Here is a 22,911-nt window from a genome sequence, read left to right as displayed (position 1 = left end):
ATAAACTTCTTTCCTAATTTAGTAGCACAAGTTCAGGGCAGCAAACTTGAATTAGTGGTGAAGCAAATATCCTGATCAGGCACTGCCTTCCCTCCTTGTCAACACCCTCAAATAGTATGAGTGGTTCTCTTGAGTCCTCTCTTCTTGACATTAGAGAAAGAATATGTGTCCCCCCACACCATACCTAATAGGTATTCATATATGAAGATGTAGGTAGTATAGTTTTCTTGAGCACTGTAGCCCCCTGAAAGGCCACCTCTCTTCTTTCCAGACTTCCTCTAATTTGGACCAATTTGGAGCTGGTGGTAGGTAGTGGGGCCTCTCAGCAAGCCTTCTGGGGAATGTGGTTGGCCCCAACTGCTGGTGGTCTGCTGAACTTGGAATGTAGGGTCCTTAGCACTCCCTTTGTTCTTAACTCTGCTTTTAGTAGGCGATGTCCAGAATATGGGACCCCCCATGGAGGCCCACAGAGTCCTCAGGAAAAAGCTTCAGAAGTCCTTTAAAACAAAACCATTTGTGATCGCATGTGTGGTTCAGATTTTGTTTTCTAATTGTTAACTGCTTTTTTTTGCTTCTCCATATAGTACCTCTGGGGTTTGCCATATGGCAGTTTACCTAGGAAAACAGTTCCCAGAGCTGAAGAGGCATCTGCAGCAAACTTTGGTGTGCTCTATGACTTCAATGTAAGTGTCTTCACCCATCTGTGTTGTTGGGAGGATGGATTTTGCCTTACTCTCTGAAACTCTGAACCTTCTTGGCCTCCTCTTCCAGGCCTGGGTGAATGTCTTAAGAGAACAATGAAATCACAGAGATGCTCACGCTATATTATAAGGTGATCTAAGTAGACAGCCCAGTATTCCATCTATCATGGCACCGTGGAAAAAGCCTTGACCAAAAGTCCTTGAGCTTCCTAGAGACTCACAATTATTCACTTTGAGAAAGTTCAGAGAAGTCAGTAGAAAAAGACATGATTCAGGCCTAAGGCAGAGATGAATGTGGTACCTGAACGGTCTAATCGGGCCCTGAGTTGGTCTGTTGCATCTCGTAAGGTTAATGTGCCAGTTTAGCTAAGCCATTCCATATAGATGCAGGTGAAGAGTAGCAGAAAATGATTAAAAGTCTGCATTTATAAAACACTGTAAAATAAATGCAAGCATGACCTCTGTGGTAGAAGGGCTGGTAGAATGGAAAGGGTCGGAAGACCTTTGTTGTGGAGGTAACAGAGGTGGTGAGGAGCCATAATGAAGTTCATCTGAGAACCTTGGAGACCCACCCCCCAATCTGGAAGCTCGGTGTTCTGTCACTTATAAGCATGTGTCACAGCACGTCCAAATTCCCCTTAGTTAATAGCAAACAAGTACTATTTGATATTATAAATATGCAAAAGTAGTCAGTCTTATGGCTTCTCAAAGTCATAATTTACCATTTACAAAGCCCCCTATTTTTGGCGCTTTTATTGAGTGCTTAGTAATGCATTTTCTTAATCAGGAGGGGAATTTATTTAATTAAAATAGGAAGAAATAGGGAGATTATCTACTATGTATGCCATGGATCAAATTGGCAGAAATGGTATGTGTCTTAGTCATCTAGTGCTGCTACAACAGAAATACCACAAGTGGATGGTTTTAATGAAGAGAAGTTTATTTCCTCATAGTCAAAGTAGGCTAAAAGTCCAAATTCAAGGTATCAGCTCCAGGGGAAGGCTTTCTCTCTCTCGGCCTTCTCATCAGTGTTCCCCCAGACTAGGAACTTCTCGGCACAGGGACCCCGGTCCAAAGGACCCTCTCTGCTCCCGGCACTGCTTTCTTGATGGTATGAGGTCCTCTTGTCTCACTGCTCACTTCTGTCTTTTATGTCTCAAGAGATTGCCTCAGGACACAATCCAGTCTTGTAGATCCAGTCCTGCTTTACTAACACAACTGCCACCCATCCTCCCTCATTAACATCGTAGAGGCAGGATTTACAACATATAGGAAAATCACACAGTAACCAGGAATCATGGCCCAGCCAAACTAATATACACATTTTTGGGGGGACATAATTCAATCCATGACAGCATGATTGGAATCAGTAGAATTAGAAGAATGAGTTTAAGTCAGTAAAAAGAGAATATCTTTCTTGGCAAGATACCTGGAGATACAAGAATGACACAGGAATGATAAAGAGGAAGAGACTGTACAGTTTTGATATTCTTGTAAGGGAGAAAGAGAGAGGAATTGGGTAGAATTTGGAAGGAGCTTGAGCTGATATCAGAGTGTGAGATCATAGGGGTAATGATTTGAGTTGTGAATAAAGGGAAATATATTCAGCTTTCAACTTGAGGACATCTTGTATATTGCACATGGATAAATGGTGATTCCATTTTGTCTCCTCTTTTCTGATGGTTGTCCTAAGTGGTAGAGATTGTGGAAGCCCTAGCAGGGACAGGAGAGAGAGAATTAACACTTATTACGTGTTAAGAAGACACATACATTAAATTTTCTCTTCATACTAACCCTTCAAGTTGGAGATTATTAATCTTTTTACACTTGAGGGTTAGTTAATTTGCCAAAGACAGCATAGATAATTAGGAGAAGAACAGAAATTCAAACTAAAGTCTGGCTGACTTCAATGTCAAATTGCGTGCTTACATTATCATCCTAAACCTATTCCTTCTGCCCACTTTTGCCACATCCCATCCTTGAGGCCTATGATCTGACCTCAAAGGAGTCTGGACACAGACATTCTGAATGTTAACAAACAGGAGTTTAGTTCCTTCTTTAACTTGTGTCGGCAACTCTTTTAAATAATGCTCTTCCAAAGTAAGGGCATCTCCTCTTGAACATATCTCAGCTTTCTTAAGTTCCTTCATCTCTCATTGCACTGGCCACATTCCGGAGAGATCATTTTTGTGATTCACACATAGAATAACACATCTTTTCTTTTAGGAGTGCATTAGTAGTTCAAATTCATCTTTATTTTCAGGGATCCCTTTTGAAGGGATGTATCATTTCAGGTCTCCTGAAATGACACCAAGATAAGATTAGGAGCAGAACAGGCAAGTGTATTGAGATCAACATTTATTAGTGGTTACCAGGGGCAGGAAGGAGGGAGAAGGAGGACTCATTGCTTAGGGCCATTAAGGGTGATGGAAAAATTTAGAAATGAATAATGGTGATGGTTGAACAATATGATAAACATAATTAATGTCACTGAATTGTACATGTAAAAAATGTTGAAATGGCATGTTTTGTTACATATATGTTTATCACAATTAAGAACACGTATGCTGCTCATATGGGATTAAAATCTCCTGAACTCAATTCATTTTCTCATGGTTTCAATATTTCTCTACTTTTTTGTAGTTGTTGTTCAAAACCTCCTTTTAAAGTAGATAACAATAAGGTACTGTATTTTACGCAAATAACGTGCACCTTCTTTGTTTGCCAACAGTGCCCTCACCATAAGGTATTCTTATAAGTGCATTATGCTAATTTTTCTTACAGCAACATGAAAAAAAAATTGGTTTAGTGGTGCTTATGAAAATACCTTGTGGTGGGAGGAGGGTACAGTTGGCAAACAAACAGAAGGTGCACGTTATTTACGTAAAAATGTGATAGTTGTCGGTACAGGCTGTGTCCATATGAGCACACTCTTCTCATTTCATGTATGACTTAACAAAGCTTCACTCTGCATGACTTTAAAGAGCTAGTGGGAAGACATAAAATCCAGAAGTCAGCCGAGCAACAAAATCCCATAATATGATGCTGTTAATTTCCACTTTGTGAAACAAAAGAAGACCATTTTTCCTATATGGGAGGAAATCATACACAGCGCTCATTTTGTGGCACTGAGATGCCCTCATTTTGTAAGAGTTTCAGGCAATTAGACAGTAGAAAAAAATTAAGATTTTGCCAGCTTTAGTGTTTAGTGTCTTTCATATACTTTTGGTGTTTTGATTCATTATATCGCAGCATAAGATTTAATCATCATGTTACTGTCTTGAATGATTTACTGCATTTTATTAAAAACTGATAGTGGAGATCAGAAGAATGGAAAAGCCTGGTTTAGATGACAGTATAAAGGAACTTAATCTAACTGAGGATTGCTAAATGACCATCAGAAGCAATATACAGAAACAATTTCTTTGTCTGTTTAGCCATCCCACGAACAGAAACTGAATGTCAGATGCGGCAATCCAAAGACAAATAATGTATATTCCCTGCTTACAGGGACCTTATGGTCAAACTGAATGTATATAAACAATTGCCACACAATGTGACAGTCTCAAACTAACAGACACATGTCCTAGGTACATGATGGCATAATGAAGGAAGGGTTCAGTGCTGGGGTTTCTGAGGGGACCCAGTAAATAGCAACTCTATTTCCCACAGAGTTGCCGATAGTTTGTTTTAAAAAGAGAGGCATATGGAAGGCAAAACATCATGTTCATTACTAACAGAGGCCAGATTGGAGGGCCTGGCTTTAGGACCTTGCTAAATGATCTTGCTAATAAAAACAAAAACAAAACCCAGTTGCTGTCGAGTTGATTCCAACTTGTGGCAACCCCATGTGTGTCAGAGCAGAACTGTGCTCCGTAAAGTTTTCAATGGCTGATTTTTCAGAAGTAGATCACCAAGCCTTTCTTCTGAGGTACCTCTGGGTGGACCTGAACCTCCAACATTTTGGGTAGCTGCCAAGTCCACTAACCATTTGTACCACCTAGGAATTCTAGTTTGACAGTTACTACCAATTAAATAGAATTACTAAGGATAATAATAAAACTAATTCACTGAAGATTGAGCTTTTTCTTTCCCAGTGAGAATTTGCTTGTAATCCCGAGCAACACCAAAGAGATGAAGTTTTAATATATGTTCTAATATAATATTCCCCTTGTCAAGGGCATGTAATAATATTATGTTGGAACATATATTAAGACTTCATGCTGGTTAAAAGAGGAACCGAACTCCTGTTTGTTAACCTTCCATATTTTGCATGCAAAACGCTTATTAAGGGCCTCTATCATCTAGTCTCCCTCTCAGTTCTGTAATTGGCAAATATTAAGTTCTCGATAAATGTTAGATTAATGAATACATGAGTTGATTCCTGGTGATCACATGTCAAAACATTTTCGATTCTTGTGGAAATCTGTCCATGACTTACGACTCGACCAGCCTGCGACATTCTAATAGAAATTAGAGTCTTACTAGACTATGTGCAAGCATGGAACTCCAGAGTTGGACAGGGATTTTCTGTGCTCATTTGGAACTTGGCTCTGACTATGGTTTCTCTGTCACAGATTTTGGGGTAGAGAGTGCTCCCACAGGGAAAGCAGAGCGTGCTGACATGGAAACTGACTAGAACCTTGGCTAGGCTAGGAGTCATTGCTATTTTAGTCACTTCCAGATGTCTGCTGTTGTAATTTGAGGGGAGGGGAAAGATGTGTGGAGTGTGGCTTACCCGCTGGGTAGAACGGGAGGGTGTTCCTCTTTTAAGCCTTTCAACTCATGTTTAAAGCCACCCTTCAACATACTACTAAGATGGATTTGATAAAGCTTTTTAAAATTGTACTCTTTAATAGTACCTCTTTCATTTAAATACTTGACTGTGTATGTAGTAAATAAGAAAACTGAAAAAGCCTTTTTGAAATAATCAGGGTCCCAGGAAAAACAGGACCCTTACCTCTTTGGTTGTGATTTAATATTTATGAAGTGCCTGCTATCGAGCATATGTTTAATGGTATAGACACCAGATGAGCTAGCTGCCCCAGTAGCTATTGTGTTAACCTAACAAGCTCACCAGATGCTTAGTGTATATCTACTTTCTGCTTTCATGTTATTTTGGGAGTGTTTTTTAATCCCCATATTGTCATCATGAATTAGAAAAGAGATATCAGGTTGTAATATTTATCGATGTAGAGATGAAGCCCTCTGAAATATTTTCAAAGGAAGTATTCAGGGTCCTTTCCAAGAGTCCCTGGTACAACCAGGAACAAATCCAGAGGTGTAGGTCAAAAGTCCATGCTGGATTGGTAAGATTTTATCTTTCCTTGTTTTACTGAAAAGGTATGGAACTAGCATAACACAGGAGCTGACAGGCAAAGGAAAACACTGGAGAAGCAATTTTGCACAGTGGTTAAGTATATGGAATTTGAATTAAACTGCCCCAGTTCAAGTTCAGACTCTGTCACTTACTAGTTTCATGAATTTGGACAAATTACTTAATCTCTCTAAGGCTCAGTTTCTTCATCTATAAAATGGGTATAACAATAGTAGCTCTTGGTTCTTTGTATGTGGGTGTGTGTGGGGTGCATGGTAAATAACAACCCCTTCCTTATTCAACCAGTTTCTGAGCCAGTCAGAAATAAGACAAAGGGTGAGATAGTTGGAGGCCAACATGTCATCTTTAGTACTGTTAAAGCTGATACTAAAGGATGTGGTGTCTCTCTATGGGCAAATGGACTTCACAGCCAGACCTATACACCCAGCAGCCTTAGAGTAGGACAGACCTTCCCCTGCAAGGTAACTTTTTTTAAGAAGAGGAAGAGAGGTGGTCCACATTACCCGCTCTTCTTCATCCATGCTCTACTATCAGATTGGTCTTTCCTCCCAGGGGCTAGAGTGAGGCAGTGAGAAAGGTTGGAGTGTTACATTCATGGATCTCTTCAATATGGAAGAGAATACCAAGAGTGGGGGAAAACAATTGCCCTGAACTGTAGCAACTTCATAGGGCTCTTGTGGGGGTTCTGTGACATAAAATAGGTGTTCAGGAAATTCTAAATTCTCAACAAAATTTATCAACTGACATTACCACTGCAATAATTATCACCAAGTGTCAGGACACGGCAAGGAAATGAGGTAAGGATCATTGCTGGGAAAAATAGGAAGAGTTTTAAAAATATGTGTTGTACCCATACGGGAAAAAATAAACAGTTCAGAATATAACATTAGATCAGGCAAGAGACCTGTAAGATAGGTAGGCCAGCCCGAAGGTCCAGGACAGGCTAGAAAAAGAGTGGATTTAAAAAATCTAGAAGGAAGCAGAGATCTTAACTAGATGAATGTGAAACAAGAAGACATCATGGAACTAAATGTTGGGAAATCCTGTCAATCCTGCATGATTTCTCGGTCTTGGGCAGCTGGCCAATCCGTGTCTATTTGTTTTCTTACCTTGGACACAAGATTAGCCCACTTGCTCCCAGTATTTGAAGTTTCTGCTAGCTGTTTAGTCCCAAATTTTCTTTTGGGTTAGATTTTTTTTTTTTTTTTTAATTAAACTGAAAATGCAGATACAACCTTGTGTTATGTAGGGAGGCATAGTGCTTTAGCTTTTACCTACACCCCTCTCATCCCATCCCATCCCTAGTTAAGCTCAGGACCATGTTTGAAATTTTCTGGAGATTTTTCCAGCTAGTTCTTACAGTCTTAAAAATAAATTTGCCCCCAAATTTGAAAGCAATGTTTTGTTTTTCCAGGACTCCATGGCCTCTGAATTGAACAAGACATAATCTTTGTTTAAGGCAATTTTCCAGGTTACTTCTTTTAATTCTTCCCCTGGGAATTAGCATCCAAGGCATTTCAAAACTTCTCTGCCTCCTTCTGCTTCTTCCTTGTCTTTCTCACCCGATTTCTCTGTTTCCTTTTTCAGTAGTTGGCTTCAAAATCTCTGGGTTGGTAAAAATGATGTTAAAGGCAACCAATTGGATTTTCTAAGATTCAAAGATAACTCACTTGATCTCAAGAGGAAGCCCCAGATTGGCAAATTATTATCTTCTCACTTCACAAAGCATAGTAATTTTAAGTTATTGCCAGAGAGAGGAAGTCAGAGAGAAGCTGGGCAAGTGGATAGATAGTAATGTGGAAACAATGGTTCAATGCCGAGAGTGAAAAACACAGTCAACGGGAGAAAGAGAAAAAGATGAAGAATATTGTAAAGGAAGCAACATTAGAATATGTCCATGTTCTGTACATAAAGAGAGGTTTATTGAGGTGCTTTGGAAGACGGTGATTCCAACCCTGGCAGATAATATTTTTAGGAAGAGCACTGAAGACACAAATAAACATGCTTGTTATGGGAGAATGTCTTAATAGGTCTGATAAATAGAAGGTTGTGCAGATTGGTTCCAATGTTACCTCACCTGCGCCTCGTTTTTGCTAAATGTGCGCTGAGGCACAGCCTCTGTGGTTTAAGGAGAACTGATGTAATTATGGTGCAGGTGATTGGAAATGGAAACTTGCCACAACGCTTTGAGGAAGCATGTTTCATATCCTCGCCCCAATACTAAGCAAGCTCTTAAAATTGTGAATCTAATGACACCATGAAGTGTGTTTTGATGTTTCAATCAATGGGCATTTCACAGTAACGGCTCCACAGCTGAGCAAGCCTGTATTTGGTTAAAAATTTGGTCTGTTTAGGAATCACTGAATTTCGAATAAACCAAAAAGCTGCCAATCAATGTGGCAGCATAACATTCATTCTATGGAGCAAAACAATAGGGCTCATGTCAAAACCATCACCCAAGTTTGAAAAGTAATGTCATTTTGTTATTCCTCTTAGGAGGTGATCTTTCTTGTCCTTTTTTTTTTTTTTTTCCTTTTTCTTTTTTTGAATTGCTCTTCACAGCATCTGCTCAGTGACTTTGTTGTTGGATTTTAGGGCTTGGCACAATATTCCGTCCTCTTCTATGGCTATTATGACAATCGACGAACGATTGGATGGATGAATTTCAGGTTGCCACTCTCCTATTTTCTGGTGGGCATTATGTGCATTGGATACAGTTTTGTGGTTGTCCTCAAAGCGTAAGTTTCATGTGTCTCTTGAGAAACAAACAATAATTTCCAGAATCAAATGAGGAAATTAATCGGAGAACTGGAGATAATTTTGTTGCTATTTTATGTCTAGAGGGTGCAGCATCTGTAAAAAATGAAATACAGCTTTGATAGCCACAGTAATGTCAGACTATTACATCCTCCAAACAAAAGGGTTGAACGCAAGCACAGGCCTGAGGGTCGCGTCTCTAGGTCAGGCTCACGATTGCATGCCTATCGTGTGTTTAAGTATATTTTTTTTAAAAGTGCCTTTTTGTACTCCAAGGTGTGAATGAATGTTGCCAACAAGGCAGCAAAACAGCTGCTGAGCCCTCCTTTCGTGTGCGGAGGTTTGCGACTTGAAGAATCAGCTCAATAGGCAGAATCTGGTGTTTTCTGTTCATTATTTTAAAAACCAGAATAATCATTCATCCAAAACATTTCAGCTGTATAATACAGCAAAAACGAATGGCCTCCCAGTGAGATAGTCACGATAAACTGTATAATCATGGTTAGTCTCAGAAAAGGATTTATGAGAGCATGGGGAAGGATTTCTCTGGGTTACCAATGAAACTGCAGTTCATTTTTCACCCCTGCCTGAAATATATTTATGATATTCTGCTTAAAGATGCTGCAGAAACCTAGCACAGTTATTTGGGGATGTAAATAATCCATCCTTCAGACAATTTCTTGAACTAGCTTAGGAGAAGAGTTGAAACATCTCAATTAATGTTTCTTACCCTTTTATTTGACTGTACCCATGTGAATCAGCCTATTGCCTCCTTGCAGAGAAGGCCTGAGAGGCCAAGAGGGATGAAGCACACAGTCACTCTAAGCAGGAGCTCTCTGGAATAGTCTGTGACACACTTTGTGTCCTGTCCCTGCTGGACTTAATGGTTCCTTTGAATAAAACTGTTATATTTAGATTTTAAGCCCTTTTAGGACTTGGAAACAGCCTTAATGTGGACCCCACATCCAAGACATTTATCTACCTGTCCAAATGGAATCAGAGACCACCAGATATAAGGTCCTGATAATATACAACCACATTTCAGAAGTCAATAACCCTTTCTAGCCTTTTGACCATATTAATTTGGCTGGACTAAAGTCAAGGATGCCATTTACATTACTGAGGCCTTGTGGCTATTGTTTCTGTGTTGGTCCTTTAGTCTCCATGGTCACTGGGGAAGAATGGTTTTGTATGTCCAGTTACTCAGCTTTTTTAGTGATTCCACAGAAGCAGTATACCCCAGTGGTGAAGAGTGAGGGCTCTTGAGTCTTTCCTGCCTAGGTTCAAATCCCAGCTCTACCATGTACTATATAACCTTAGACAAATTGCTCAACTCAACTGTTCTGTTGTGTTCATCTCTAACAGGATGCTTGTGAGAACTAAAGGAGTTAGTATATACAAAGTCCTTAGAACATGCTTGAAATATCGAATGACAAATGTTAACCATTTATTTATTGGGTTTATAATTCATAGGTTTATTGAAGAACCAAACAAAGTAAACATGGTAAGGATTAGGGCCACATGATAGCCGGCAAAGGCAGTTGAACATTAGTAGGTTTTATATCTATTAGAACAATTTTCTGGCAGATGAATTTAAAGTACCTAGAACATCATTGTGCAAACAAATATAAGTCAAGCCACATATATAATTTAACATTTTGTAGTGGCGATGTTTAAAAAAGAAAAAGGTGAAATTAATTTTAATAGTGTATTTTATTTAACTCAATATATCAAAAGTATTATCTTAACATATAATCAGTATAAAAATTATTATCAAGATATTTTCTTCCTTTTTTTGTATTAAGTTTTTGAAATCTGATGTGTCTTTTATACTTCTAGCACACCCCAATTTGAACTAGCCGCATTGTAAGTGTTCAATAACCACACGTGGCTAGTGGCTACTGTACTGGAGAACATAGCTCTAGAAGTGGTGACTTTTTTGAATTTACTCAAAGATACTATTTAGGATAGCTGCTGCAAGGCATCAGCTCCACACTTTTACCCTCAAAGTCATCCATGTGATACCAACCAAAGCAGCCTGACTTTGGCCCTTCCCTCTGGCATGGACCTTTGATTTGCTCATTTACCTGATTGGCAAGTGGCTTAAGTTCATTGGCCTGAATATCAAGACAATTCAAAAGCATTACATGATTCCCATTCCTATCCCCCTGCCAACTCTTTGTGTTATGCTTCTCCTTCATAGACCAATTTGTTCCTTCCATCAATTTTATATAGTTGGTTAAGTATTTATTCCTTTTAGGCAGACGGAAAATCGAGGCTCAGCAGAGTTTGATGGTTTCACTGAGCTCTGATAGCCAGTAAATTACAGAACAGATCTTGGAACATCATTCATATCCCAACACTTTTCTCCTAATCTCTCATTAAAGTGTATCTGTGGTGATGAGGACACGGACCTGCCTCTACCTTGACCTTGGTGGCCTGTTCAATTCTATGTTAAAGCTGTTCCTTGTCTGTTACCAAATTCCTTTGTCCTTATATGGCCTTGAAATAATTTCTGTGGTCAAAAATTTTGTAAAAAAGCAACAATGCTTTTGTCTTACAAAACACATATATTCTAATATTACATTAAAATCATAGTCAACCTCACATAACATTTCTAAATAAATGAAAATTTATTTTCTCCTTTGTACGTATATTTTCCAGTCTCTGGGCTGCACATAAGGTTTGTACTCAGCTACTAACCAAAAGGTTGGCGGTTCAAATCCACCCAGCAGTGCAATGGAAGAAAGGCTTTAAGATCTACTTCTGCAACATTATTGTTGTTAGGTGTCACTGAGTCAATTTTGACTCATAGCAACCCCATGTGACAGAGAAGAACTGCCCCACTGGGTTTCCTAGGCTGTCATCTTTATGGAAGCAGATCGCTATGTCTTTCTCCTGTAGAGCCACTGACCACTTAACCATCGTGCTACTATAAGTTTATAGCCATTGAAAACCTTATGGAGCACAGTTTTACTCTGACACACATGAAGTCACCATGAGTTGGAATTGACTTGATGACAGTGAGATTTTCACGCCCTCTATTTCCTTTTCATTTCTTTTGTATCTCCTGACTCAGACAGCTGTTACCTTCTTGATATCCTGCCTAAAAGTCTTCCATGTTTCTTGGCATCCTTGCATGATATCTTAGCCTCAAAATTGTTTCTCTTTCCTCCTCCCATTTAAACATTTGTTTGCTGTAGGAATCTCCCTTAGCTAGCTGTCTCAGAGAAATGCATCAGGACCCCTCACAGGCTACAGTCTAATATTTTACTTCCTAGAGATATTTTCACTGAGATGACAATATTTGATGTCTCTAAGGATGGATTTCAGCCTGGATGGCAAGTTATGGAAGGGTAAGTGAGGCTGGCCTACAGGGCAGGAAATCCCATAAATCTCACAAAACCTATGATTGTCTACTCTGCCTTAAACTACTGTTGACCTTGTTTCGAAATGTCAGGGTTTTCTGCACCAATCAGAAAAGCAGTGAAGTATGAGAGAATTAATGGCACCATATTCTAGTCTTCATTTAATATTACTGTTTAATGAGCTATATTTAAGATTATAAAATTCATTGTGAAAAATTATTCCTACTGCAAGTATGAACTGTTGTTGTTCGGTGCTGTAGGGTCAGTTCCGACTCACAGCTATCCTATGTAGAACAGAAGGAAACACTGCCCTGTCCTGCGCCATCCTCACAATCATTGCTATGTTTGAACCCATTGTTGCAGCCACTGTGTCGGTCTATCTCATTGAGGGTCTTCCTCTTTTTCGCTGACCTTCTACCTTACCAAGCACGATTACCTTCTCCAGGGACTGGTCCCTCCTGATAACATGTCCAAAGTACATGAGACGAAGTCTTGCCATCCTTGCTTCCAAGGAACAGTCTGGCTATACTTCCTCCAAGACAGACTTGTTCATTCTCTGGCAGTCCATGGTATAGTCAATATTCTTTGCCAACACCATAATTCAAAGGCATCAATTCTTTTCTGTCTTCTTTATTCATCGTCCAGCTTTTGCATGCATATGAGGCGATTGAAAACACTATGGCTTGGGTCAGGCTCACCTTAGTTCTCAAAATGACATCTTTGCTTTTGAACACTTTAAAGAGGTCTTTTGTAGCAGATTTGCCCAATGCAGTACGTCGTTTGATTTCTTGACTGTTGTTTCTGTGAGTGTTGATTGTGGATCCAAGTAAAATGAAATTCTTGACAACTACCGTCTTTTCTCCACTTATCATGATGTTGCTTATTGGTCCAGTTGTGAGGACTTTTGTTTCCTTTATGTTGAAGTGTAGTCCATAAGGAAGACTGTGGTCTTTGATCTTCATCACTAAGTGCTTCAAGTCCTCTTCACTTCCAGCAAGTAAGGTTGTGAAATCTGCATATCACAGGTTGTTAATGGTCTTCCACCAATCCTGATGACCCATTCTTCTTCACATAGTCCAGCTTCTTGGATTATTTGCTCAGCATAGAGATTGAGTAAGTATGGTGAAAAGATACAACCCTGACACACACCTTTCATAATTTTAATCCATGCAATATCCCCTTGTTCTGTTCGAACAACTGCCTCTTGGTCTATGTACAGGTTCCTCATGAGCACAATTAAGTGTTCTGGGATTCCCATTCTTTGCAGTGTTATCTACAATTTGTTATGATCCACAAGTCAAATGCCTTTGTATAGTCAATAAAACATAGGTAAGCATATTTCTGGTATTCTCTGCTTTCAGCCAAGATCCATCTGACATCAGCAATGATATACCTTGTTCCATGTCCCCTTCTTAATCTGTCTTGAATTTCCAGCAGCTCCTTGTCGATGTACTGCTGCAACTGTTTTTGAACTATCTAAAATGGACTAGGGGTAGTAATAGTCCAGCATCAATTGCAACCATTTACAAAGTGAGATGACATTGTCAAAATTTATTTGTAATGACAAGGACAGAATTAAAGAGCAATAGTGTAACAAGCGTATGATATGTTTTGTGCCGTGTATAAAGCTATTTGTGTTGTATGCATTTATTTGGTGATACCTTTCTCAGGATTTAGTTTACTTCCAGAATCACAATTCATCTATTTATTCATTCATTTAATAAATATATATTGAGCACCTACTATAAGCAGTGTAGGGGGTTATCTATTAACCCCTTCCTTACCCCTTTTAGTACTCCACTCTCTTTCATTTCAGTTCCCATACATGAGTTGTTCCCTGTTTGATCCTCCAGCTTCGGCTCCTCCCTGGGATCTCTCTTCAGCTACAAAACTGCCTATGATAAAATTCCATTCAAGGCTTATTTGTCAAATTGAGGCCCTATCCCTTGCTATGTGACAGCATAAAAAATAAGTGGTGGTATGTCAATAAAAAATAATAATTTTCTCCCTTGGTTAAATCATATGAAATATCTAATTTCAACCCTTTTTGACTTACCAGAAAAGGGATTTTCATATGGTTCAACCTATCTCATTGTGTCTTAGTTTGGGCGCTGGAGTAGAAATAAAAAAACCTGAGCTTTTGTCATATCTCTGTGTTTACTTCTGGATAACGTCCAGTAAATCACTTTATGTCTTTAAGCCTCAGTTTCTTCACCTGTAAAAAGAGATTAAGATTAACTTGATCTCTTGCTAAGTTTTTGAAGAGGGCAAAAATGAGCATATATGTAAATACCATTTACAAAGGGCAAAATATTAGACCAGTGTAAGGGATTGTTATTTTTGGCTATTTCTCATAACATGTTAGTCCATTTAGAATATATAAGCCTCCATAAGGGGCTAATGGGGGGGGAGGGGGCAGTGATTTAGAAGATCATAGAGATGCCCACCAACCTATAATATCAGCTTTATGTCACCACACCCCTTTTTTTTTGGTTCCATATCACTATAACATTAAAAACAAAAACACAAAACCATATGTGACTATTTTATAATATGTCATATGCTATTTCAGTTTTGCTATTTAAAATGATAGGGGAAAAAAGAAAGTAAAGTAAGTGGACTATAGATCTCTAACCACTGAAATAAATCTGTAAGTAAATGCAAGCAAAATTATATATCAAAAAAAAAAACTAATTAGAATACATATACCATTATTTGGCATTAAGAATGTATAAAACCCTTGATTTTTGATCACGAGATGGAGAGGAAGTACAAATGCAATGCATTTGTGTAATCATTCTTTGGGAGGAGGTTGTAGAGGGAAGTGAAATCTACATAGTAGTTTCTTGACTTGGGTTAGTCCATCGATAAGTTTCAGGGGTTTTGGGAACCAGCTAAAGTTGTATGGAACAATAAGTGTTTATTCATATTTGTTCCTCCCATGGGGAGGGACACAACAGTTTTCATCAGATCTTCAATGGGATCTTTATCTCACAAAAGACCAATTATATTAATTTTTCAGATGAAGACAACAAAAATATGTATTGTTATAGAATTCATTTAATTGTTGAAATCATCGATGCTTAGTAGTTTTTTTTAGTCTTGAAGCCTGGAAAAAGAACAATTTAAACATCTAAAACAACCAACCAACCAAACACCAAAACCAAAGAAAACAAAAATTTAAAAATACACTTCTATTTTCTGGTTGTTGGAAAAAACTTGTTTAAAAATATGTATTTTTTAGATATTGCTTCTCCAATTTACCTATGTTTTGACGCTCCCTGGCCTCTCCCTTTCTTTTCATTTTCTGGTTGCTTGGTTAAACTCTCTTGGCTTACAGGATGACCCAAAATATTGGTGAAGATGGGGGCGGTGATGACAATTTCAAATTCAGCTGGATGGTCTTCACGAGCTGGGACTACCTGATTGGCAATCCTGAAACAGCAGACAACAAATTTAATTCCATCACAATGAACTTTAAGGTAAAGATGCAAACTTCAAATGACTTTTCTTTGTATTTTTAAGAAGAAAATTGGAGCCATTCCATGTGGGATAGGTAGTACAGTATCTTGACAATTAAAAAAAAAGAAGAACTTAACCATTTCTGCCTAGCAGGATCTAGGCAGGGCTCTGACTGGAGAATATCTGATGATCCCTGAGAATTGCTCTTGTCCCTGTAGGACTTTTCTTTTCTAAATCTGGCAATAAAGTAATGCCATTGGCTTGAAGTATGAGATCATTAGTATCAGAAGCAGATATTTTAAATACTAGAACAATGCCCGTTAATTATTTACAGGAAAAAGTTGGCTCAATATTTAAAAATGACTTTAAGACATTATTTTGTAGATATTTTTTAAAACAACTGTACTGGAAGAGAGTGTCTTTTATAATAAAGACTACCTTAGAGAAATCAGAGTTTGGTTGCACGAATTCTTCCTTCTTTCTCTTACTTACTCTCACTGCTGGGAAAATTCATGAAATTAAGTTTATATTTTCATTTCTCATATTCTGATGTTTGCCTAATAATCCCTGATTTCATGATACTTTTTGTGGCTAAGCATTCCTTTTTTTTTTTTTTTCTTTTCTGTTTTGTCTTTGTACAGGAAGCTATCCTGGAAGAAAAAGCAGCTCAAGTAGAAGAAAACATCCACTTGATCAGATTCCTGAGGTTTCTTGCTAACTTCTTCGTGTTTCTAACACTTGGCGCGAGTGGATACCTCATCTTTTGGGCTGTGAAGCGATCCCAGGAATTTGCGCAGCAAGATCCTGACACCCTTGGGTGGTGGGAAAAAAATGAAGTTCGTCCCTGCATGCTTTTTATGTGCTTAGAACCTGACATTTGCTACTTTGTAGATTATGCTTCTGTGGTGGAACATTACATAAGGCCACCCTATGTATCTCCCCCTTATATTTAACCAATCCTGTTGTAGATTTTTCACTCTATTCCAATCTTATTTCTAAATCTATTGTGTGTTTTTGTTTTTTTCATTTTGTGACATTATAGAATGTTAGAGTTGGAAAAGATCTTAGAAACATATGGCCCAAACCTATATTTTACAGATGAGAGTGATGAATCTCAAGAGATTAGATGATGTGTTCAGGGTTAGAAGAGTGAAGGTTAGAACCTAGGAGTCTTGATTTCAAATCCAAGACTGTTTCTATTACCATCTCTTGCCTTCTCTGTAGATCCCACACCTGTCGTTGAAAGATACAATTGTTGCCTAAATTCTTTGAGACAGCTATGATAAAGCCCTTAGTTCCTAAACAGTCAGTTCTCATTATTCTCAGTAGTTATGTTCTATAGCCAGAATGTTCCTTGGAAGTGAGGATGGCAAGATTTCATCTCACGTACTTCAGACATGTTATCAGAAGGGAGCAGTCCCTGGAGAAGGACATCATGCTTGGTAAATTAGAGGGTCAGCGAAAGAGAGGAAGACCCTCAGTGAGACGGACTGACACACTGGCTCCAACGATGGGCTCAAGCATAGCAATGATTGTGAGGATGGCACAGGACAATCTTTTGTTCTGTTGTACGTAGGGTAACTATGAGTCAGAACTAACTCCACAGCACCTAATAACAACAACAGCATTCTATAAAGGAATCCCTGGGTGACACAAAGGGTTAAGTGCTAGGTTACTAGCTGAAAGGTTGGTGATTCAAACCCACCCAGACGTGCCTGGGAAGGCAGGCCTGGCAATATTGTAATGAAAGATCACAGCCTTGAAAACCCTATGGAGCAATTCTACTCTGCATACGTGAGGTGGCCGTGAGTGGGAATTGATTCCACGGCAACTAATAAGGCAAATTTCAAAGATGGAATCTATGAATAATGAGGATAGATTGTATTTAACTTGTCATCTCACTGGAAACTTTCAGAGTGCCTTCCCTACTTTGGGCAAGTACGGGCTTCCCTCCTTTTCACTAATAGCTTAACTGCACAGATCTGCCTACTACCTCACCCTCTTCCTCATTCCCTCTCTCTCCACACATGGTTCAAATGAGGAAAGCCAGCTTTTGGCCAAGAATTCAATATTATGGTCGTTATTTATCTTCAGAGTATCTGCCCGTTTAATGGGTCAGAGAAAGAAAGTTAGAGGTAGATATTTAGATTCAGGAAATCATTGGTCATGTGTTGTTGCTAGAATCTGTTCTCTTTCATATAATGTTCCCATGTACAATGTAGCATTATTTTGAACTTGGACACTTCCAAAATATGTGCAGATTTATCCTGTGGGAAGTTTAGACACATCAAAAGATTTCTAAGATATAGTATCACTGAAACTTCTGCAGACTCTGTAGAGCAAAAACCAGTCTTCTAAAGATATAATTTCCTAGAAAAATCTTATATAGAAAATTATATAGTCTTTTTTTTTTTTCAAGCCTCCAAACACAATCATTCTAGGTATTTCAGTACTGGGAACCATGCAGACGGGGATCATACATTTTAGTTGACAATATCATAAACCTCTCATGTGAACCTGTAAAGCAGAAAGCCATTAGGTAGAGGGGTTTTATTTTTTAAAACAAAGAAGAACCTCGAGCATTGACTAAGTTTGCTGTCAAAATTCTCTCTCATGATTTTGATAGTATTTATAGATAAAATTATTATGCAACTTTGGTCCATGGTTTCTATTGTTTGCTTCTTTAAATAAATTAATCAAATCGAGGGATCATTAAAAGGGTCACTCTTTGAAAGAAACTATTTAACATTCTTCTTAGTTAACTCTTGAATCCTAGGGGCCAAGAAAAATAAAAATGGAAATTCATGTGTAACTTTACAAATTAGTGAAAATAAATTTAAATTTACCTTATGTAAGATTGCACAGGCTATGCCAGGTTTTTTGCTTTGGGCTGATACTGTATCATGCCAGTTTTATGCTATGCCATGCTGATTTTTGGCTCATGTTGGTCATACTTATATAATGTTCTTAACTAATAAAAATGAGGAAAAACATGAAATTATTTTCTAAATATAGTTTGGTAGTTCTAACTGTTCAAAAAATGAAATTTGCTGAGGAAAATAGGAAATGTTTCGGAATTGGGAGAGTCATCAGACATAGCTGAAATATTTTTTTCATTTAAAGATTTTTTTTTCCCCTTATAAAAGTAGTACATGCTCCAGGCTCTTTCTTTGACATAGTTTAGCTTAGTACTATCATCATAAGGCTGCCAGACAGCCAGGAGGTATGAGCAACACATTTTCTATTTTCCATACAGTATTTCTCTCTCTCTCTCGCCTTTGGAATTTATAAACAAATCCTTCACTTTTGAAACTTTCCTACCTTGGCTTCTATAACATTCTGTTATGTGTTTCTCCTTGTGCTTCTCTGAATGCCCTATGTTTTCCTTGATAACGCCCATGATATTTTTATACCCCCAACATTTTGCATTCCCCAAAGTTCAGTTTTTAGTCCTGAGCCCATTTCAGAGAGCTTGTCGCATTCTAACTGCTCAAACTAGCCAATATGCTAATGAGTGTCTAATTAGTATTTCTAGGTCTGACCTCATTCCTCAAGCAGATCATATGCCTTTTCCTTTGAAACTCTGGCTGTAAAGTGCGTCAGCCTATCAGAATCAGTTACCGCATATAAGAATGTATGCTCTCTGGGTACAGAGTGATGTAAAATGGATCCTTCCCTATAACCCGAAATACTATTATTACTGGCACATACACAAACTCACAAGTGCTTCTTGAGAATGTGAGTTGAATATTGTCTTTGTTGTTTTATTAAGATCAAACTATAAAAATGCATGAAATAATCTTCTGAAGTCTTATAAAAGATCAAAGAGAACCTAGCTGGGAATCTTGTAGAATTTTAGGGGAAAGAAATACGTAATTTTTTTTTTTAATGTGGTAAAATATATACATAATAAAATTTTGCCGTCTTAACCATCTTTTAGTGTATAATTCAATGGCAGAGTCCTGGTGGCACAGTACTTAAGAGCTTGGCTGCTAGTTGGCAGTTCGAATCCACCAGCTGCTTCTTGGAAATTTTATGGGGCAGTTCTACTCTGTCCTGTAGGGTTGCTGTAAGTCAAAATGGACTCAATGGCAGCAGGTTTGTTTTTTCTGCTTTAAATTCAGTGGTATTAATTACATTCACAATGTTGTGCAACTGTCACCCCTATCTATTTTCAAAAGTTTTCCATCACCCCAAACAGAAGCTGTATACCCATTAAGCAATAACTCCCCACTCTCCTTGTCCTCCAGCCCCTGGTTATCTCTAAGGTCCTTTCTATGTGTATAACTTTTCCTGTTCTAGAGATTTCATATAGGTAGACTCATACAATATTTTTCCTTTTATATCTGGCTTATTTCACTTAGCACAACATTTTCAAGGTTCATCCATGTTGTAGCATGTATCAGAACTTCAATCCTTTTTATGAATGAATACTATTCCATTGTATGCATAGAACGCATTTTGCTTTTCCTTTCATCTGTTGATGGACGCTTGGATTGTGCCCACATTTTGGCCATTGTGAATAAAGACGCTGCTGTGCAGAAAGACATAATATTTAAACACCATTAATCTAGTTCATTCCTTTGTCTCCTTGTAGATGAACATGGTTATGTCCCTTCTGGGGATGTTCTGTCCAACTCTGTTTGACTTATTTGCTGAATTGGAAGACTATCACCCCCTGATTGCTTTGAAATGGCTACTGGGACGCATTTTTGCTCTTCTTTTAGGCAACTTGTATGTGTTTATTCTTGCCTTGATGGATGAGATTAACAACAAGGTAAACTTTGTGTCTGATTGTCCTTGCCATTGGTATGCTGTTGAATTTCCAGTCTCAAAGACTGCCAGAAATGCCTTTGAAATCTGCATTGTCTTATTTTTGTTTCCATCTCTTTGCTTTCCAGATTGAAGAGGAGAAACTAGTAAAGGCCAACATTACCCTCTGGGAAGCCAACATGATCAAGGCCTACAATGCATCACTCTCTGGAAATAGCACTGGACCACCTTTTTCTGTTGATCCAGCAGATGTACCTCGAGGACCCTGCTGGGAAACAATGGTGGGACAGGTAATGCCACCAACAGAAGTGCATGAAAATTAGCGGATTAAAAAAGTAGAGTCAGTAGTTCTTCCCTAAGTGTGGCCTATTTCTCATTGCTTATTAATAAAATATAGCTAAGATTTATCGAATGCTTATCAAGTGCTAGCCCTAAAGTTCATATACGTTATCTCACACAGTCCTAGCGCTCCTTCTTTGAGGTACGTACTAATTTTATACTCACGTTACAGTTGAGTATGAAAGAAGGATAGTTTAAAATGGTGTGAAGAAATGTTTACTATCTATTTATATTATAATGAATCACCTAGATCTACATACAGGTCCAAGTGAATATTTAAATGGAACTTTATTTAGTGTTATCTGTTTGCCATTTAATAAAAAAGAGAGAGGGACCTCTTTTAGAAACATACAATAATCCTAGTTTTAGCTATGTTGATTTTGTCAAATATTTTTCCCTTAAGCATTAGTTAAAGCAAACACTATTTTAGGTTATTTGTTTCATGATAATTGTGTAAATATTCCCAGTCTAGGACTAGTGATATTTTACCAGAGAAAAGAGAAAATGTTTCATGTGGCTTGTTGTCCAATAACAGAAACCAAACTAAACCAAAAAATAAAATAATACAAAAAACCTTACTTTAAGTTTCTTCTTTAATGTAGATCCTATCTGTATTTTGAAAAGCCTGTATTTTTTTCCATTAGAATTAACATCCCTAATCTGCATTTATAAACTAGTTTTGAACTTTAGTTCATAACCGAAGAACAAACTTTTACAAATGTCATAGTGCTTCTGCCTATTATATACCAGTTTAGTTTCAGCATACATGTGGTTTATAAAAAATTATTTGAACAATTTTTACTGTGTATTTATTTTTATAAGATAAAAGGAAAATTGAAAAATTAGTATTAATCTTATCAAACTAATATAATTCAAATAAATATGGATATCATTAGATGTTCCAGCCTCAATCAGATGTTCATCAGACTTAAACAAATCAACTGTGATTTCAATTGTCGAAAAAGAATAAGGAACAGGTATATAATGCTTGAAGGAGCCCTGGTGGTGCAGTGGTTAAGCACTTAGCTGCTCACCAAAAGCTCAGCGATTCTAACCCACCAGCCGCTCTTAAGAAGAAAGATGTGACTGTCTGCTTCCATAAAGATTACAGCCTTGGAAACCCTCTGGGGCATTTCTACTCAGTCCTATAGGCTCATTATGAGTTGGAATCAACTCAACAGCAATGGGTTTTATGTAATGCTAGACACATATCATTGAAGATTGAATTCAAAAAGTATGGTATAGTTAAGGATTTTATTTTAAGCTCACAGGAAATAGAAACACCTTACTATGTTGTTAAATATTTGATATTCAGATATGCATATTTAATACATGTTTCTAGAAATACATTGTGTATGAAAATAAAAGCTGCTTGCATTTAGTAGACAGATGCCTGTAATCCAGGGTATGGTAAACAGAATAAAGACCCCCACCCCCCACCAAGATATTCACATCTTAATCTCTGTAACCTGTGAATATGTTACTTTCCATGGCAAAGGAACTTTGCAGATGTGACTAAATTAAGGATCTTAAGCTGGGGAAAGTATCCTAGATTATCTAGGTGGGCAAAATCATAAGGGTCCTTATATGAGAAGGGCAAGAGTGTCAATAACACAAAAAGGAGACGTAACAACAAAACCAGAGGTGATGTGCTTTCAAGATGGGGGAAGGCGCCATAAACCAAAGAATGCAGGTGACTTCTAAAAAAATACATGTTGCTGTTGAGTCTATTCTGGTTCATAGTGACCCAATAGGGTGGGCTAGAACTTCCCCATAGGGTTTCCGAGGCTGTGATTAAGAGCTTGGCTGCTAACCGAAAGGCCAGTAGTTCGAATCTACCAGCCACTCCTTGGAAACCCTATGGGGCAGTCCTACTCTGTCCTATAGGGTCACCGTGAGTCAGAATCGATTTGATGACAATGGATTTGGTTTAGTTTGTGTTAATCTTTATGGAGGCAGACTGCCACATCTTTCTCCCGCTGGTAGGTTCAAATCACCGACCTTTTGGTTAGTAGCCAAGCTCTTAACCACTGCGCCATCAGGGCTCCTTAAGTGACCTTTAGAAGCTGGAAAAGTCAAGGAAATGATTCTCCCCTGATGCCTCCACTGTGATTTTAGACTTCTGAACTCCAGAATTGTAAGAAAATAAAAATTGCATTGTTTTAAGCCACAA

The 22,911-nt window shown here is 38.1% G+C and overlaps 1 protein-coding gene across 1 annotated transcript in view; it reads left to right on the top strand.

Moving 5' to 3' along the window:
• Positions 1 to 22,911, top strand: part of TMC1 (transmembrane channel like 1) — a 126,098-nt gene that overhangs the window by 65,726 nt on the left and 37,461 nt on the right. The window contains exons 9-14 of the mRNA XM_012557529.1: positions 585 to 683; positions 8,635 to 8,777; positions 15,505 to 15,646; positions 16,268 to 16,462; positions 20,224 to 20,403; positions 20,528 to 20,689. Of these exons, the coding sequence (XP_012412983.1) occupies positions 585 to 683; positions 8,635 to 8,777; positions 15,505 to 15,646; positions 16,268 to 16,462; positions 20,224 to 20,403; positions 20,528 to 20,689 (921 nt within the window). The remainder of the gene's footprint in view (positions 1 to 584; positions 684 to 8,634; positions 8,778 to 15,504; positions 15,647 to 16,267; positions 16,463 to 20,223; positions 20,404 to 20,527; positions 20,690 to 22,911) is intronic.

This window comes from Trichechus manatus, unplaced genomic scaffold (genome assembly GCF_000243295.1).
Source record: "Trichechus manatus latirostris isolate Lorelei unplaced genomic scaffold, TriManLat1.0 scaffold00107, whole genome shotgun sequence".
NCBI classification, from domain to species: Eukaryota; Metazoa; Chordata; class Mammalia; order Sirenia; family Trichechidae; genus Trichechus; species Trichechus manatus.
This window is presented reverse-complemented; position numbering and strand designations above follow the sequence as displayed.